Below are 20,911 nucleotides of genomic sequence, written 5' to 3'. Positions count from 1 at the left end.
TATAACAGCAACCAATGTTATATGATTTCTTTCCATTTTTGCAACTTACGATATTATGATTAATTTAACAAAAGGAACATTGTCTTGTTATAAAAATGACCTTATTGCGAAGTTTAAAATCAGTAAGATGAAATTACGAACTAGTGTATGAAACCTTTCTAATAATTCATATTCAATAACAGAAAAAAATGTTTGAAAGGAGTATATAAAAAATGTGGAGCTAACCTTTCACAATTTAAAATCATTTTTTCATGTTAAGAACCAAGTAAAACACTTTACACATTGAAACTCAATTTAAAACAAATATCAGACCAAAACTTTAATTTAGCTTGTATGTTACATCAAATAAAACATTACTTAAACACTTGCTGTACACTTCCTAATGTACAAAAAATAAGATAATAACTCAAACTATCAGTCTCTAAGTAAACTTCTTTCCCATTGGAATAAGCCAGATTTCTCTAAATCTACAGGGGATAAACTAGCCGACTCTAATTTCTTTCCTCCAAGAACATTAGAGATAATCACTAACAAAGATAAGCAAGCATGATATGCCTCCATCTGCTGTGAATCAGTGAGCTCCAGAGAATCATCCTTCCATGGCTGATAAAACGACCTAAACAACAATCAGGTCCCAATATGATTAGTTATGAAGCATACATAAATACTAAGAGTCCAACTAAAATTAGTTATGAAGCATATACATCCTAGTTCATTTAAGTATGAGGAATTAGAAGGCCAGAAAAATTACCATCTCCAACTTGGATTAACTTCAGGAGGACACCGTACCCTTGAACTGTGTGATGATACTAAAGTGTCGTAGTCTTGCAATAAATCAGTTTTGCCTACTATAGAATGAAATAAAAGGCGTAAATATCTGGCCAGAATACACATTTTAGTTGGATACAAACATCTAACTAAAATGTCTTTATGACCTATCACCATAATTGGATTCAGTAAACTAATTAAATGTATAAAGTACCATACCTGCAAAATTAGAGGCACCAAAAATAAGGAGACAGAGAGCACATACAACTGATGGTAACACTTCATGATTGACACCAAGACGCAGTTGAAGATACAAAATTGTTGATGCTAGTAACTCCTCAGCACCAATACCAATATCATTTCTTTGCCCAGAGGTATTTTCAACATACACAAGTAAAGAGTTCAGGGATTCAAAGTTGTGTGTTTCAGCGACTCCTGAATCCCTGTAATCAGATTTTTTACGGAGCTTCCCAATGATTACTGATGCTGTTAACCAGCGCAGGAGTGTTGAAACTACAGAGTTCTCTCGAAACTCTTCCCTATAATCATTTCTGAAGAACTGATACTCATTGAACCCCAGCCTTCGTATAGACTCTGACTTTAAAGCAGTTGTAGTTGCCCAGATAAGAAAACTTTGAAGTCTTTCCTGATTCTGTATACATAAAAATTTGATGGTTATTTATACCGACTCAAAAAAAAAAGAGGAAGTATTCACTTAATAAGATCTAGAGCTTTAGTCTGATAGATACGATTTCTCCAAGGAATAAACATTTAATATTATAGATTGAGAAAAAAAATAATAATAATAATAAAAAGACAAATCTAAAAACCCACAACAATTACAAATGCCAAAAATATTTTAAAAAATAACTCTTCCACAAGAGCATGATAGACTAAAATAATTTATTATATACGATACAGGAGTAACAAAAAACCTTATCATATAACATTTTTACAACTTTAACCACCTTTGAAGCATGAAGTGAATTTCATTTATTAGCTTCATCTTCAGTTCATAATATACAAACAATACAAAGTATGAAAATCATTTGCATTGGTGTAGCTAAAGTATAATTAAAATATAAAAACATAAGCAATCCAAGAGTGAATTCATTGTATGCCTTTGAACAAACAATTTTAAAAATATACAACTGAGTAATCCATGATCAAGTATTTATAATACAAAAATTAATGAGGGGGATCAGAGAAAGTACCATAGAGAAAATGGAAACAGGAGATGCATTCATAAGTATGGCTTCAAGAGCAAGCTCTGGTTTAATGCTTTCTTTGCCTTTATTATACACACTGCCAGTCTGGTACATCTGATACAAGCCCTCAATTGATAGGGTAAAATGTGGCTGATATATTTTCCTACTCTGAGATAATTTCAACGTTGATGCTACCATTTGTAGAAAAGGATTAACTAGAAATAAAGTTTCATTTGCCAATGTACCATCATGGAATAAGAAATTAAATAGATTGGATGAAAGCTCCATCAGCTGCTCAAGACTGTGATTTTTCAACCACTTGGAGATTCTCCCAAATGAAATAACATCATTGACAACCTAAAAAATAATAGTTGGACTAAGTGTGAAGTAAAAGAAATCTGAGTTAAAAGCAAATCCGTAAAATATATCATTTAGTCAAAGGAATAAAAAATACAGCTCTGAACATTTTTTTGTGATAACCCTTGTTATGTTGAAGGTAATTCAAGCTCATAGGTAGAGAAAAACATTCATAGTAGTCAATAGTAAATAGCGGAGCAGAGAGGCTACCCCCAAAAACGCTATAGTGGTGGCAAGATTACAACAATTTTACTTGAGTACTTATTTTGAAAATTTTAAATAATTAAATTGTCATTAAAAAATTTATGTATATAGTTTGTATTATATAACAATAACAATATATGTATTTGTTTAATAATATTTTATACTCTTTTTTACTTGTTATATAAATTTATTATCAATATATTATTTATAAATTGTTATTATTATTAATTAATTTGTATGTTAACATTACACCTTGGATATTTTAAGAAATGTATAGTTATAGTTTGCTAATTTACTCATTCTAAAAAATAAGTGGGGGTATGTTAGCGCACTCCATACCATTTGCTAACTTAACACATTTACTTTTAGAAGTAAGCAAATTACACCTTGAGAGCATTTCAAGAACTCTGTAGTCATAACTTGTTTAACTTAATTCTTTTGAAAGACAAGTAGGTGTAAGTTAGAAAATCTCATTACAACCATCCGCAACAATAGTCATGAGAGAAGGGCTCTGGCTTGGAAAGGAGAACCATTCAGAGGTTAGAGAAGTTGCTAGTGGTAAGGAATTTATTTACAAAGGCAAAAAAGTGGGGTTTTCTTTACCTGGTTGGGATTTATGCACGATTGAACATGGAAAATCACAATCTCACTTTCCATCATTCTTGAATACAACCTAGCTTGCTAGAGGTGCTTGACTCATAAATCCATGCGATCTTACAAGTTAGATTGTGATTTTAACAACAATGATAGAGGGTCAAATTATGTATTGATAATTTCCTCATTATCAGAGTATCAAACTGCTACTCTTTTACCCTCTTCATCATTGTGCTTGATGAACAAGCTTGCTAAAAAAATATGTAGGCTTACAAGTCATAAATTTAGAAAACCCCAACACATGTGAAAGGAAAATATTAACAGAAAGAGTTAGAGAAACAAAATAAATTGCAGGTCATGATGGGGGGAGGGGGATTACAAACTGCATGAGAATCAAACGCTCACCTTCAATGCCACCAACACATGTTTCAAGAAGACTTTATTTTCCTCTCCATTAAATCTTTGTCTACTAACTGAGATGAGAGACGAAAACCATGAAAAAAAAGAACAGTGTTTCACCAGATGACAGGTAATCTTATGTGATTTAACAGATTTCCTTATCACCTGCAGAATAAATAAGAAAGGCTCACGTTATATTGGTAGAAGACAAGGGAGTAGTCACAAGAAAAAAAGCATATTTCATCATACTGCAAAGCATGAAATATGAGTTTGGGTAAACAACTTATTAAGCACTATTCAACAAGCACAAGCACAATTTAGCCCGTGAATGCCCATTTCTTAAAGGAGAAACACCTGTTAGATGTATTTTTCCAAGCTGCAGTAAAAAAAACTCCTTGAAATGCCTGTCACCGCAGCTATTCAGCTGATAACACAAATTATTAATAACAGATAATGTGATTCTGGTATGCCCCCTCGTGTTAATACCTAATAAACTCTAAAGGTGAACATTGGACAAGCTAGACGGTAACCACAGCATTGTGCTAAAAGATCAAAAGTATTTTATGGTTCACACCTAGTAAACCCAAAAAACTTATCCCTGCCAAATACATTAGTTTTGTTTGATAGAAGAAACTCGTCCATTCTTTAGAATGTCCAGCTGCTAGATAAACATGTACATCATCTTCAAACTTCAACACCTTTTGTGACAGTTGCATGTGTCCAACTTAGTTGGAACAGTATTAAAATTTTGTAGAAACAGCATCCGAATATCACTACAGATATAAGTTTTGAGCTTTGACTAATGAATGGTTTAAGTAAGATTCAACCCAAAACAATTCAATTAAAAAATGGCACCTAATTTGTGATTTGATTCATAATCTGACTACCAAGTTAAAAGATGAAAACAAGTTGAGTAGAAACACAGCTTTTAGTAATTGTAAGTAATGCATACCCCAAAAGGAGATATAAACATACTCTGACACAAGTTAAAGTACAACTGTAGACAGAAAGACAGGAAAAGAATAAAAACAAATTTTAAGATTGTTTACCTCAATAATCAGGTTCTTTGACTCAAAATCGGAAAGAGGAGAGACATAAAAGCTCATTAGGGTCTCGAGGATAGAGTTCCTGATATATATCATGGCATCATCATCTGAGTTCAGCCCTGCACATACTAGCCGAAGGATCCAAGACCTCTCTGCTTTAAAATTGACAGAAGTACTCCAAAAGAAGTTATCAAACATAGGGATAACCTACAGAATTGAAGCAAATGGCGCATAAAACTATATTACTTTTCAAAACAAAGGAAAAATTTCATGTAAAAAAAGAAACTCTACAACTTGCAAAAGAAATTTCAATGCCATACCCTCATATTTAACTTAGAAGAGTGTATCAAAAATGTACTTATAGCAGCATAATGATCATTTGTTGGATCTAACAATACACAAGATGCCTCCGCAGCAAATAAAGAAATAACTGACGGGATTCTTTGCCATGGCTCTTCTATACTATTTTGAACAGAATTTAATAGAAGTCGAAGTCCCATTACATCCTTTCTCTTTTGGCATTTCTGCAAGACATTTTTATTGTTAATCAACAATAATCTTTCAACAAGGAATATATGCATATATACAAAAGAAAAAACAGAAAAGCAATCATGAATACAATATAAAACTTGAATTCCATAGAAGCCTATTCAATAACGTTGTATTCTCTAAGAGTGCATCGTTAAAGAGAGCACGGAAGCTACAGATCAGCCCCTGGAAAATGCCCAAACCCAATAATACAACAAATTTTCATTTTGGCCCTGGTTTGCCAAAGGCCTGGGCTTCTAGGCAATGGTTTTAGAGGCTTCCACAAGCTTACTTACAGTCTCATAAGATTCTCTAGTTTAACTTTCCCAACATGCTTGTTTTGGGCTGATTAAAAAAAAAACATGCTTGTTTTGGACAAAATTAAAAGAAACAGCATAGTTGTCTAATTTTTTTTCCATTGGAGATCCCACATAGTGGTGGGTATGGATACAAGTGACCCTTTAATGGATCTAGGATAGCCTCAGATGTCATCTTACCATTTTTTGTTTGGGTATAACTCAGCCTCATCGAACCTGTTTGTAATAAGAGCATTGCCTTCCACTTATATATTTTAATTTAATCATACTTCTAGACAATGTGGGTTTTCCAACATCCCATCATACTGACACTAGATATCTCAAGCATGAGGTTTGCAAGATTTGAAATCTATTGGTAGTCCAATAATGGCAAGATAGCAAGTGACGTGATAGACCTAACAAAATTCACTAGAATAAGTTTTGATACCATTTTAGAATTTGGGATTTAAATTTGTAGAGTGAAAAGTCGTTCCCCACTTATATACTACATTTTGGTCATATTTCTAATCAATATAGGATCTCTCCACCACTTTCCATATCAGTAATAAAAGTTATCCCACTAACATGAGCAAAACAACAAAGACATTATAAACATTACCCAATCCCAAAGCACTAGTAAAAGAAAAAAACACCTATAAAAATAGTGACATTTTTATCTAATCAACTGACCAAATACAGTAATACACCAAAGAATTCACCAAAAATAACACTGACATATCAAGCATCCTTGTATTGTACTTGCAAAAAAACATTTGAAATGAATAATGAGAAACTGCCCCGCGGGAACTGAACAGTCAACATACAAAATACAGTTGTACACATAAAACTTGCAAAAAAAAAGGGACAGATATTTGGCATCATTGTTCTTGCCAAAACATTTGAAATGAATCATGACAAACCCGGATCAGATTATTCCATAAAAAAAGTAGCTCCCCATATGGAAGTGAAAGTATTAATAATATACAAAAAAAAGAGTAAAAACTGATAAACCTGTTATCAACCCTGGCATAATTAAATTTTATAAAATGATAAAATAGGCATAACTGATAAACCTGTTACCAACCTCCAATGCATTCTTGAATTTATCAAGAGTGGCATAAGCTAATCTTCTTATCCCATTGTCCAGGGAAGACATGCTGACAAATGCTACTGCAAGCAACCCTGACCCAGCAAACTCCACAGGCTCTACGTAAGCCTTAGAGAGACTATAAATTGAAAATCGCAATATAAATGCAGGATCATAACGTTCTCTATCTTCAACATGAGAATAATGTACCTGTATGGGATTTAATGAAGTTAGTTAACATAATGAGATATAAACTTGGACAGGTACAAAACTGCAAGCAGGAAACACAGATTCAGGCAGGCAACTTAAAAACATGCTTAAACCTTTTTCCTGACAGTATCTGGTTCAATCTTGTTTGCAGATGGTAGCTCATCGGAGATACTTCTATCAAAGGGAAAATAGAGAACAGTTGACACACATATGTCAGGGTCAATTGGAAAATTGTCCCTCTGATGGCTTCTGTACCATTCTTCAATTGTTTCTGAATCTAGCTTGACATTCTGAGACAACAGGCAACTCATAGACTCAATTTGTTGCATAAGATTGTATATCGCTAAATTAATCCAGCTGACTGTTGCACCATAAGAATGACGAAGCAGTGCATGCAGCTCTTTTAAATTTATCTTAATATCATTTCCATAATCTGAGTCAGTTTGGCGAGCCTTCATCCATAAGAGTATCCAAAGCATTTTAACAATTTCCAATGGTCCACTAGAAAGCACAGTTGTTAGCCCTGTCTGTTTCACGTCACTTTCACGATAGTCAATAGAAGGAATCACAAGACATTTTAGAATGCTGGATACAGGCTTCAAAAAGGAACCTGCTGGTTTGTGAACAGAACGGAGAGTGGGGGCAAACTGAGAATGTGCAAGCAATAACTGAAGATATAAATCAAATGATAGCCTTCCCTCATTAAGCTGTGATAATATAACCCGGAGAGTTTTCATTGTTGTAAAATCACCAAACCTGTAGAGAAGAGCAGATCTGACTAATTGCTCAAGGAAGGAAATGGATTGCAACTGAATAAGATCATTTTGCATTTTCCCAACCAATTCCAGAATACTCTTCAACAAAAACCCTTCCATGTGATTATATAGCAATGAAATATCTGTGCCCTTTGCAGTTCTAGATTGATCAGAGGCTAAAGAAAATTTCTTTACAATAAACTGCCAAATGTCCACCAAAGTATTTATGAAACGTATCCTAGATCTTCCCATTTTGCTTTGCATTTTCACAGAAACATCTTTCAAACCCCCATCTTCTTTTTCATGAAACAATAATATTCTACAAAGTGATATTTTTGAAACAACATGATTGATGATGTTCAAAGACTGACATGGAGAATAACTATCAATAACTTGACTCTCACAGTCCATCAGGTCATCGTGTGAAGCAAGTTTTGGGCAAATGGATTTAAATAAATTTAATCTCTTTTTCAGTTTTATGGAATCTCCATTAAGAGCAAAGTGGTACTGCAACATATGAATTGATTTCCCAAGAAGACTGTGATCAATAAGACACAGAAGTTCTTGAACAGATGATGGAAAGAGTTCCCCATATTGTTCCTCAAATATATCTTTTGATGAAAAGCTCCTCCACTGACTGAAACCTTTTAAGAGCACTTTTGAATAAAAGTAAGGTATAGGTTCACAATCTTTGGGACTCTGCTCCCCAAATCTCTTGGAAATTAAGCTCAGGTATGACAAAGAGGCTGGTAGAAGCAGTATAAACTGATCTTCTGAGAGAGTAAGATCAGAGATATGTTCCATCACACCGATATCATTATGTAAACTTCTATTCACTATACCCAAAAATGAATGCCCAAAGATCAATGAGTGCAGGGAACTCAATTCAGTAAGAATATGCAAAAATCTTGCTTTCTTAACATTTGTCTTGTAAATGCAATGGGAAAGAATTTTCAATGGAGTAACCATTATAATTTTCCACATGATCAACAGCAAAGGATGAAAAGTTTCTTCCTGCATATGTTTTTGCGTATACAAGGCATTGACAGCTTCAAGCAAGCATCTATCAGCACTATCTACTTCAAAACATACAGAACACTCAACTACCCTGCTGTAAATCTGCTCAAAAATATCAGCTTTCATATTCTTTACATCCATTTCCCAAAACAAATCATAAGGTGCCCTGTTTTCAGATGACTGCTGAAAATAAATGGATAAAGCACTGAAAGCATCAGCAGCTAAGGAACATCCAACAGATAACAAAGATTTCTTAATTGGCAAATCATCTACTTCAACTCGACTGAACATCCAATCCACTAATTCAAGGAGCTCAAAAGGGGATAAAAACTTATGCAAAGTATGTAAAGTACACAATGTTGGAAGGAGAGGCATCACATCTTCAGTACGAACGCACAGCTCAAATCTGTCTCTCACATCCAAAAATAGTTTTTGTTGAAGGCCTTTAAAATCCTTCACAAATAAACTAGCAACATCTTCAGCTGTGGACGCCCAAAGGTGGGAACTAAATAAAGACCACATGTGATCAAGAGTCATTGATAATATCTTTACAATTGGATTACCAAATTTGTGAAACCCCTCATTGGATACTACATTTAGCATATTGAAATCATCCTCTACATTTCCATTTGCAATGTTCTGATAACTTCCCAAAGAAAAAGATAATGACATCAAAATACAGGGATGGAAAAAAACGGTTTTAATCACTTCTCTAATGTTATGTCTTGAACAAAAAAAAGAGTTTATAGAGCAGTCAGAACAACTTGCTGGGACCAACAACTGCACTAACAAGTTCCCTACAAGAATAACACACACATTCAGAAGTTGTTCAATTTCAGCCATTGGGTTAACTTCATAACATAACTGCATACGATGAGTCCAGGACAGCACGAGTTGCAGATTGGGAAGGAGCAAGCAATCATTTATGGACACAGATAATTTATGCAGTAACAGCTCTTGTATTTTAGATAGCTTTGATATGTAAGGACCATTCATACACATCATTGCAGGAAATATCACATGGAACGGTGCCTGCTTTAGAAAGATACTAAATGTAACAGCATCAGCTTCAGAAGCATCTAAAAGCTGGCTACAAGTTAGAGACTCTGGATACAATCTATGATCAGAATTCTCAACAGGAGCTGCATTTTGACTACCAATACCAAGATTAGACATGGCCATATCCAAACCAGCATAAAACACTGCAGGCCACAACTTTGAAGCATGGTGGAGAACACTATAATCAAGAAAAAGCACAGACAATAAGAGGGAGAAAGGAACTCCAACCAAGTTACGTGGAATGACCACATGCAATGGCAAATTTGTCAACATTTTACCCGTACCTTCCAATATAATGGAGGATATGAAAGCTATGGTTGTTGCAGCAACTGCATGACCAGACCCACTATTCAACAATCTATTTACACTGCCTAGAGCACTTCCCAGAGAACTATCAGGAAGGACAGATTCTTCATCTTTAGAGAAGATGGAATAATTCTGATGGTGTAATATGCTCTCTACAAAGTCCATCAAATCCTTCAGAGGCTTCCACTCAGGAAAGACTTCACCACATTCATAACTGCCACCAAGTCTCTCTGTCAAGTCTGCATGAACTAAAGCAGATAACAATTCAGGGTTGACCTATCAGAAACACAGATCTAACATTAGATGTGCACAAACTGCAAACAAAAAATAAGCAAAAATCTCCTCCAACAATGAATTATGTACCTGCGTTTGCAAGAGATACTTGACTGTACTGCAAGTGTATAATAATACAATTGATTTTTTAGGCAATGAGCAGGATCCTGATTTAGGTCGGATCACCTTTAGACACTTCTCCAGCACACATACGATAAAAGGGCTAAAATGAGGTGATAAATCTGAAATGAAACCACCAAATCAGCAATGAAGAGCCAAAAATTTCTCCACAATTTATGGTAACATTTCTAAGGAGATGGCAAAAAAAATTAGCAGATACTAAGACCATAGAAAATGATATTATGCATATTTCACAGCTCTACAGAAAGATAATGGTCCTGTGAATTTACAGAGCCAGATCAAAAACTTATGCAGTAGAACAAAAAGGAAAACAAGCAACATATGATATACATCATTTTAGAGTTAATTGAATACAAAGAATTAAAATATGAGAATAGACAACTGATTACCTGTACTGCCTTCCAAAACATGCGCATGACTCTTAACAATATTCCAATATTTAACTAAATTATTCCCAAGTGTAGAAACAGCGTCACACAAGAATGATATGACAAACAAAGTAAGACTCTGTAATGCATCAACCTCCAAGATTTTGACAGGGGATTTCTTTCCATGATAACCTGGTAAAAATAAAAACCATGCTTCTATCTCATGAAGGTTCCCGTCGAAACCGCCGGTACTGAACATAGCCGCCAAGGCCAGCCTGTATGCCAGATCCCGTGTTTCATTGTATGGTGAAAACATTAACAATTTAATGAATGGTTGCAGGTATTTGTACAACATGGATGGTGTTCTTAAAGGAATTTCATTGTCAGGACACCATTCAATGTATTCCGCAAGCAAAGACAACACTGAGACCTGTAGATGACTTGTCAATTCCAATGGGCTTTTGAGAAGACTCTTGAAAGTTTCAAAAGAATTATCCAAAGTGAAAGGCAGAGAGCGCTGCAGAGGAAAAACAGAAAAGGAATATAAGATAGCATCATTTATAATTGAATAACTAAGAAAAGAATATAAATTTCTAGAAAAATAAAGTAACAATAACAGCAGATTTCCTTTTCCTTCATTAGGATTGTGAAACAGTTGGCTGTGTTAGAAAGAGTCCATCTCCACATTTTATAATTTTCAAAAAAAAATTACCAATATTAAATTGTGTTAGAAAGAGGGTTGCTAAGACTCCTTTCCTTTCATTGCCAAACTCCACGAAGATGTATAAGAAAGTTTAGAGTTCAACTAAGCCAGTCAATTTAAACAAATGATGCACCAAGTACAGTGAGCAAAAGACTAGAATATAAAAAGGCATTTAAGAGAAGAAAACATCATAGGAGACTTTTACTTTCTGAAAAAAGAAAAGGCATTTACATTTTTTTGAGAGAAAAAATGAGATACCTATAATCTAAGGCATGCCAAGCACCTCTAAATAATAATAATTTATTAGGTCTTCGGAGAAATACAACTTAAACTGGTTTGATCAGGACTATTTGGTTATAATGGAGATGAGGATGATCAAGCCAATGCAATCACCAAGACACTAACAAGGAGTTTCTAACAGAAAGAAGAATAAAGACACAATCAAAATGATGTTTACAGTTTCTGATGGATAAAGTGAGAGAGTTAAAGTAAGGTCCATAAAATCAACAAACTAATGCGTAGCAGATCAGCTTTCCTGTTACCATTATGACTATGAGTATCTGTGGAACCAATAAAAATTAGGGAAGACTAAAATCCACATTTACTTGTGGACAGTCAGAGGAACTCTTATTTAGGAGTTTAATCCTAGAAAAACACATCAAAAGCATCCAAGAATATGCTAAAATGCAACACACTCAACTATACACTGTTATAAGATATCATTGCTCCTAGAATAAGTGAAAAGAGTGAGGCATATTTCAAGAGTCATTACAGGTCAACCGCTTAGATTGGTAGGGGAAAGACCAAAAACTAGTTTGTCTCTAAATCATTGAATGAGACATATCAAGCAATGATATATCTCATTGAAGCAATGAGTTCCCAGTGCAGAGACAAATTCGTTAAAAGTTCTTGAAATAAACAACACACTTCTACAATCATCAAAGAAACTAGAGGATCAAGCCACCATCAAAACTCAAAAAATTGTAAGTTATTGCTTAAAATATCCTTAAGTAAATCAAACAACATAGTATTACAGACACCTACAGAAATACCAAAATGCTAAACAGAAAATTTGTCTAAAGGAACTACATAATATTATAATTTAGTAGAAGTATTTAAATTTGCCTTCTATTTTGGTTTGATCACAAGCTATTTTCTGTTTACTTAACAGTATTAGTGACACTCAGTGGCTTGAATAAAATAAGAATATAAAAAAATGAACATACACGATAATATCTGAGAGCATCAAGAAGTTTAGACAGTAGGTACGAGTCCACGTCTGTCCATGTGCTAATATCTACGGAATGGAGGTCCACACCCCAAATTTCCCCTATGATATTCATCAGATCCACTTCATCATCCAAAGTATCTTCTCTTAGGCCAATATCAACTATTTCACTGTTGTCAGTCAAATCAATATCAGGAGTAGAACTTATCCCAGAAACAACTATATCTATATCACCACTCTCTGAGGTGTCCAGTTTTAACTTCTTTCTCCTACCACTGTTATCTTCATCATGGAATGCATTTCTCTTCAAAGTTGAGTTACAGGCTTCAGAACTGGCATCTAAAGAGGAAAGAAGATTTAATAGAACCTGCAGATCAGGAAGAAAAACCTGAACATAATTCTGAATTTCATCCTTGATAAACATCATATGCTGCATGAATGGATTGTTGGAACTAGAATTATGGTTCAAACCACCAAAAAGAGAGTCCAGCAATTTCAGTAACTCCAGAAGAAGCCTTAGTGTACCATGTTTCACATAAGGTTCAGTATGAGGCAATCCCTTATTAAACACAGACCTATTGAATGGACGAGGAAACAGGCACTTTACAATGCTGAGTAAATCCATATTATATAACAACTGCCCTGGACCATTTGATTGAAAATTTGCAAATTCCTTAGATATGTCATTACCAACCAACGAAACCAATTGAGCAGCCACAGATATTGCAGGAATCCTGAAAAACATATCAGACCCCATCCGAAAACAGGGTATGAATCAAAAAAGAAAAATAAACATGTACATATCAAAGAATCGCAAGCAACACCAACTTCTAACTCTCTTTTAAATACACTACCATTGGGCAAATTCTCATGCTAGCCGATAGGATAAATTATTAGAAGTCTCACCACACATGCATGGTCTCAACCAATCTCTACGTGAAACAAAGTCAACTATTTTAATTTATGGAAAATGATGAATAACACCAATTACATATTATGTGGAGATTGATTGAGACCATGATAGTCCCGCACCATGTAATAATTTCTGCTACGATAAGGTTAGCTAAACCGTTTTCAGTTTTCAGTTTTCATCTAATATTTTGGGAGACTATTTAAAATAGAGTCCATTATTGTATTGCTAACATGGTAACATTACTCATAATCCAGCACATAAACATAACAAATAACACAACAACAACAACAAAATTCAGGTAAACAATTCTAACCATGAAGAAGACTTGAAATTTTCAATGTTGTAAGGAAACTCCTTCAAATACAACAACCCAAAAGAACCCTTGGCCTCAACAATAGCCAAAAGCAAGTCCTTATGATATTGAACCTCCGTCACCCGCAGCTTCTTCATGAAGTCCAAGACCCTCTTTGTATTGCCACTCAACCGCATCTTCGAATCCGGCATCAAACCATTACACGGATCAGTACAAACCCTAACAAGCACCCCAAACGCAACCTCAACAGCATCACCACCACTCTCCCTTCCACAAACCTCACCCAACTGCTCCAACGTGGCACTCCCAAATAACACACTCCGAAGCGCCGGCGGGACCAACGACTCCACAACAAGAACCCTATCTCTCAACACCGTTAACACAAACACTACAGTCTCATCATCATCGCTTCCTAACCCTCTCAGAACGCCAGAATACATCTGTCTCTGCTGCAAAATCCACCGCAACAGCCCTGGCTTCCCGACCTCCAAAAACGACATCGCGAATCCAACAAACGACTTCCGCAGCAACCCTACCCTCGCCTCCGGCCTCCTCCTCCGATGCTCCGACGCGATCCTCCCGAACTCCGCCAGCTTAAAATCGAAGCTCTTCGAGACCTCCGACGCCAAGCTCGCGCCACGCCGCACAATCGACGCCGCGAGCAATAGTGCCGCCTTCTGCCGGCGCCACTCCTTGCTGCTCACCTCCTTATGGATACCATTCAACCGTTCCGAAATGAGTAACCGTGCGAATTTATCCAAGTCTTTGCTCACGCTCACGCTCTCCGCATCGCTAGGGTTGTACTTACCTTCACTCTGGTTGAAAATCGCGGAGATTAAGTCGAACACGTAGTTCATGCCTTGCTTTCCTTCACGAAGCTTCCACGCCTCGAGAAGCTCCGAGCACTTCGGGGACCCACGCACGTACTCTCGGAGTAGGGCGCCGCCGTTCTCAGACTTCAGAAGCTTCGCAAACTCTTTTGCACCGTCGGAGCATAGCTTTATCTCGAGCGAGGTAATTCGGTGAAGCAGTTCTTTTAGTTTCGCTTCGTGGCTGACCTTGGCCTGGAATGTCGGAACCACAGCAGGTTCCGCCATGGACGCGACGGCGGAGGACGGCGGAGTGATGAAGGTTAGAGCGCCACTCTAACGTAAAGTGCTGTGACTGTTTTGAACTGAAACGAACAAGGACGTAGGTTAAACCCGGACATACATAAACAACGTCGTTTCACCTCGTTATTTAAGTGCAGTTTAATAAAATGGGAAAAATTAGTAACAAAATCGAAATTAAAATATAAAAGTTTTTATTAAAGTAAATTTTGCACTTAATTATAAAAATATGTTCGATTCAACTCAAACCATATTTATGCACGTGTATATATTTTATTTATAAATTTATGATATTATTTATACTTATGTTACTATTTATATATATATATATATAATTATGGCATAACTTGTACTTATTTGTTTAAAATATACTAAATTAGATATATTTTTTAGTAACTAATTGAGTTGACATTGATAAATATGATTACTAAATTGTGTAAAATTATTTTAATCTAAATATTCAAAATCACATATATTTTCTAGCTGAAATAATCAAACTTGAAGATATTGTTGCTATGAATGATAAAAAGAATCTGAAAATGTGTAATATGGTATTTGTAGTATACCATGACTTATAAGTAAGATGTTTGATATTTGAAATAGTTATTTATTTTTTTATCTTATTATATGTATAAATGATTGTGTATTTTAGAATTATTTTTCAACAAACGGGTTTTTATATTTTCTTACACAAAAGCATTTTTTGAAGTTTTTTTGGCCACAGCTATAACTTTTTTAATCTCTGCTTCAATGCTAACTTTTAATGTTTTTTATGAAATTTGATTAATAATTTAAAAAAAAAAATATATATATATATATATATATTACATAACAAAATTGTTTACCATTTATCTAAATTGTAATCTATATTTTTTTAAAACAAATCTATCTATTTGTTGTGAGAAACCGGTTAAAACATATTTTATATTTAAAAAATAATAAAAGTAGTCTTGTGATGATGATAAAGAACTATAAACAAATTTAAAATATATATATATATATATTTAAATTTTATTTTTTAAATAATAAAACAATATGAGTGTAAGATTTAATTTTCTTCATTTCATTCATGTATATTTTTTTCTTTAAGTTTTCATTCTCACTTCCCTCTGTTTTCATCTATTTGAACCTCATCTTTTTAAAATCTTGATGGTGTTATGCAGTATTGAAAGACTTGGTAATTGTCTCAGTCTAACAATCTCACTAAAAGTTTATAGGTGTTAAGTGTCTTCATTATCTAAGTTGTTAGTTATTTTAAAAACAATTTTAGATGATGAAAGTTACTTTATATGATCCTATGTGTAAAATTTTTAATTAGGATCCTTTTGTATGAGAGTTTTAGCAATGGGAATATGGTATTGCATGTTGAGTTAAAGACTTTTTTGTTGCATATAAGTTGAAAAAGGTTTTGCATGTGCTTGTGCAAAAGGTTTTGTTTGCATCACTAAGTGAAGGTATCATCTGACTCACTAGAATGAGTGCTTTATTTGACACCTTCACTTAATGAAAGCATATGCACTTGAGCAAAGATATTATCTGAGTCACATTAGTGAGTGTTTCATAGGATACACCCACTGAACGAAAGTAGAAGCATTCAAATGGAGGTATCATTTAAGTCACTATAGTGAGTGTTTCGTCTGATTCCCTTGCTCGACGAAAGTATATGCACTTAAGTAGAGGTGTCATTTGAGTCACTCTAGTGAATGTTTCATTTGACATCATCACTAAGCGAAAGCAGCTACACTCAAGCGAAGGTATCATACGAGTCACTTCAGTAAGTATTTTGTACTTTTGCTCGATGAAAGAATACACACTTAAGTTAAGGTATCATTTGAGTCACTATAGTGAGTGTATCATTTGATACTCTCGTCTAATGAGACTTTTTTCACTCAAACATAAATATTGTCTAATGTCTCTAATGAAGTAGTTTTCTTAGTTTGTTTAATTACATTTTATGTGTGTGTATGTTCAAATGCAATAATTATCTAATGATCTATTATTTTAAGTTAATTGTAATATATACGTATAATATGAATGTGAATGACATATTGTATAAATTTGTAATAGAGATTCCCTAGCGACATTAAGTGGTGCAAAAATGAAAGAGAGTTTATTGTAACTCCAGAGCACATGTTAGGTATGAACGAGTGAATAAAAACACATGTTGAGGTTTGAGTACGAATATACTTTAAACACACCCTAATCCATGTTAACGAGGTTGTATACCTAAGAAGTTAAAATGAGTTAGGCATTAAACCAATAGGTTATTTATATGATAATCTACTATGAATGTCTTGAACATACTGACAAAGTTAGATATAGACTTTGGAGATGCTTTGAAATTACATAAAAAAAACAAATATTAACACTATGTATATAGATCCTTTGTTTAGTTTATCACTCATAGTAGTGTTTATTTTGTGTGTTATAATGAGAATACCAGATTTAAAACATGTCATGAGAAGTAAAAAATGTTTAGAACTTAGGATTTAGCAATTAAAATATATTTGATGTTGGTGCACATTAAACATTAAACATTGTAAAAGGTTAATAAAAAAACTAGTCAAATTTACTCTGGCTATTATAAAGTGAAGTAATTTTCCACAAAATAATTTTAAATACAAATTCAATGATAATTAGCAAACAAAGAAATGTTTTAAGATAATATTTTTTTTTTAATTTTGAAATAAATACATTGATATCACCACGGTATGCATACTTAAATTCTTATATATGTTGTTATAGTTTATGGCATTCTTCTATCTATTCAACACGACGTTTTTTTTTCTGAAAAAATATTTGATAAAATGTTAAAACATGTATATAATATAATACAAAAGTTACATCAATTTTAATATCTTTATAAACAAATATTATTATTTAAAAAAAAATACTTTTGATATATAATAAAGTACTGCAACATCATTGGATTTAGACGTTTGGATGTGATGATTGGGAACCGAAACTGAGAAAGGAAACCCTCTAAGCAAAATAAATATATATTATAATATTATTGGGAAGGTGATTAGTGTTTTTGTTTATGCATTAACAAATGTTAATTGCAAATAAAATTAAAGATTAAATTCTAATCACAAATTTACAATTGAAATTATACTTTTCCTAAAGCTATAGTGTTTTCCAATTGTAGTTATACATGACATCATAAAATAATTGGGTCCAAATTTTACTCAATGTTAATTATTTATCGTTGGATTTAGCTCTTATATCACGTGTATAGAGTGTTTGCATTTACTTTGCATACACATTGGAAATTATATATTTATTAGTAGAAAATTATTTGTAAATTTGAAGCTTTTGACCTAACTTTATTGATAAAGATGTATCAAATATAATGAGTATATGAATTTAAATTATCAGAGTGGGTCTCATCTTCTTTTTCCTTTTTTTTTTCATTTTCTTACTCATTCGATCTTTTATAGTCGTCGATTTAGCTTTTCAAAAATTTCTTAAAGACCTATACACAACAAATTACAATAACATTTTTTATCATTTATAAAAAAAAAAATGAAATACATTGATCTTGTTTAACATTGTTTATTTTTTTGAACGTTTTACTTATGAAAATTAGATGTAGTAAGCGGGAAGGTTTTGATAGTTATTTATTTATGTTACTTTTTGACATAAATACTATACCAATTTCATGTATATTCTCTTAATCTGATTTTTGTTGAATCATATATGAAAATACCTAAAAAAAAATATCAATATTTAAAATAGTTAAATCGGGTGTTTAAAAAATATATGTTTCATTCAGTCATGATCATGTCATGGATATGTCAAAAATCAATTCGATTTGATTGGTCTAAGTGCATTGGATTAATGGGGATTTTTTCCCCAACCTAATAACATTCTTATCTGGTAGAAAATAAATTAAAAAATAATTTTTAAGTTAGGTAGTAAATTTTGTAATATGTGAGTAAATATGTGCATGATTAGTACTACTAGATTAGATAATTATAAATAGAAATAGAAAGGATAGATATATGACGGATTATCTTTTTTAGTCCGTCAATCCGTATTAGTTTGGTATGTTTAATCATCAACCAGCAAGTTAAAGGTAGGGTGAAGCGAACTGGTTATTTTTGACACTTTTAAAACGAAGTTGGATATGAGATTTTCAAAAAGGGGAAAAATTGGAAATAAAAAAAGTGAAACTATAACCTATTATTTGTCCTAATGTATGTTGATAAAATTAAATGAAAGAAATATAAGTCTGGAGGGAAGATCCTTTCTTCCTTTATATGAGCCCTTTGGGGTTTTGTATCAAAACCATAAATTATTTGATTTTTCTATTTTTAGTGCAATATTAAGTGAAATACTTATATTATTTTTTTCAATCTTTTTTATTTAAAATTATATTTATGTGTTATTATATTTACATTTTGTTGATTAAGTTAATTTTTTGTAGTTATTTAATGATTCGTCATCATTCAATGATAAAGATATAGAAGAAATTAGAAAGCACTGAATTTCATTTTTTTAAGTGTTTCTAATTAGATGTAAAATTCGTTAGTTTATTTAAATATACAATGAATGTTATATTTATCTTTTTTGTACAAAATTTTATTCGATACCATTGAATTATCAATAAATGGGTTTGTCTGGAAATTGTATGCAATTGTCTGGATAACATTGATATGTAGATTATTGTTATTAATAAATAGAGGAAAATTGATAAAGTAAACCTTTTTTTTAAGAAAAACTTATTATGACGGTTATTGCAATATCTAACATAAAAAGTATGATTTACTATGATGAGTGGTAGATATATTTGTCATAGAAAATCACTTACTATGAGGGTTCTAATGAAAACCATCATAGTAAGTAATATTTTATATGATTATTTTAGAAATACCAGTCATAAAAAGTTTCGTCTGAACATACTATGACAAATATTTTGCACATTTTATTATAATTTTTCAATCGACATAGAATGTGCATAGTTCCTATATAATCTGAATCTATATCGCCATCAGAACCGTCACAAAAATCATGTAAAATAGTCATAAAAATCATGTTTGAACTAGTGAATAAGCATAAAAGTATATTTTTTCCCATCTTCAAGTTCGTGACAAACCCAATACAAAGTCTATTGAAATATCAAGTCAAGGACTATCACGAACAAACAAAGAAGTATGCAAAATTTTTGATTTGACCCTTTTACAAGTAATAATTTCCACAAAAGTTTTGCACATCACATTTCATGTGAGGAAAAAAAATTTATGCAAAGTGTTAAAGGTCTTTTAAACCCTAAAGTGTCCCATCCCTCTTTCATGTGCTTCTCTTACTAAAAGATCCCTAATGGAACATTGCGACACACATAATCTTTTCTCTTTAAACAAATAAACATTCTCCATCAAATACCCATTAGTGCTAAATTTTGTGCAAGCAAGAAAAATTCCAGCAAATTGAGAATCATGTGGATGCATTTCTTTTGAAAATTAAAAACCAAATAATTTTGTTTCAAGAGTATAAATCAACATATATCTTTAAGAAAAAACATCAGCCACAATAATTCCTTTCCTTTTTTATTTTGTGGTTATCTTGTGACCTTAGACTATTAGCACCTAAACTTAGGACAATTTTTTTGAGACATCTGTCTTTCAAATTAAAGTTGCTTTGATATTCTAGAAAATTATCACGATGGGAGTAAGGGGAAGGGGTCAAAGTTGAGTTAATGAAAATCTAAGGCAATAGTTGGGTAACAAAAGTATTAGTTATTCATGGTTGTAATGTATGTTGTATCGTTTATAGAGATAAAGAAAATTATATGTAGTTAGTAACGGTTCCAAGATTTTGGTGTGAAATTTGACTTGTCTGTAGTCTTATCTGGTATAAAGTAATCAACTCTCCTTTTACGTTTTTCATTGCATAGTTAACTATAGGAAACTTTTATGGAACTACTTCAAAGTATTCGATGATGATGTTCATTATATAGTGGGTAAAAATTTCAAATATGTGGCATTGAATTTAAATATTTATATTAAACTTGTTGCAAAAGGTTTTTA

General features: G+C 32.9%; 1 protein-coding gene across 1 annotated transcript; it reads right to left on the bottom strand.

Moving 5' to 3' along the window:
- Positions 1–293: 293 nt before the first annotated feature.
- On the bottom strand, positions 294–14,987 carry LOC137831224 (uncharacterized). The gene is made up of 13 exons (XM_068638816.1): positions 13,774–14,987; positions 12,546–13,281; positions 10,638–11,133; positions 10,198–10,349; positions 6,811–10,110; positions 6,485–6,697; positions 4,897–5,100; positions 4,580–4,783; positions 3,537–3,695; positions 1,983–2,333; positions 988–1,420; positions 752–848; positions 294–616 (listed from the first exon to the last, which is right to left on the bottom strand). The coding sequence occupies exons 1-13, from the start codon at positions 14,868–14,870 to the stop codon at positions 415–417; spliced, it is 7,644 nt and encodes a 2,547-aa protein (XP_068494917.1). The 5' UTR covers positions 14,871–14,987; the 3' UTR covers positions 294–414.
- Between the last annotated feature and the right edge of the window lie 5,924 nt (positions 14,988–20,911).

This window comes from Phaseolus vulgaris, chromosome 6 (genome assembly GCF_000499845.2).
Source record: "Phaseolus vulgaris cultivar G19833 chromosome 6, P. vulgaris v2.0, whole genome shotgun sequence".
Lineage (NCBI taxonomy): Eukaryota > Viridiplantae > Streptophyta > Magnoliopsida > Fabales > Fabaceae > Phaseolus > Phaseolus vulgaris.
Note: the sequence above shows the minus strand (reverse complement) of the source record. Positions and strands in the feature narration are given on the sequence as shown.

Coding starts and splice junctions, on each gene's coding strand:
- LOC137831224 (XM_068638816.1), bottom strand. CDS start 14,870: ATGGCGGAACCTGCTGTGGTTCCGACATTCCAGGCCAAGGTCAGCCAC. Junction 11,134..12,545: donor ATGCTCTCAGATATTATCGT/GTATGTTCATTT, acceptor TTTCCTCTGCAG/CGCTCTCTGCCTTTCACTTT. Junction 10,350..10,637: donor TGTTTTGGAAGGCAGTACAG/GTAATCAGTTGT, acceptor GTTTCATTTCAG/ATTTATCACCTCATTTTAGC.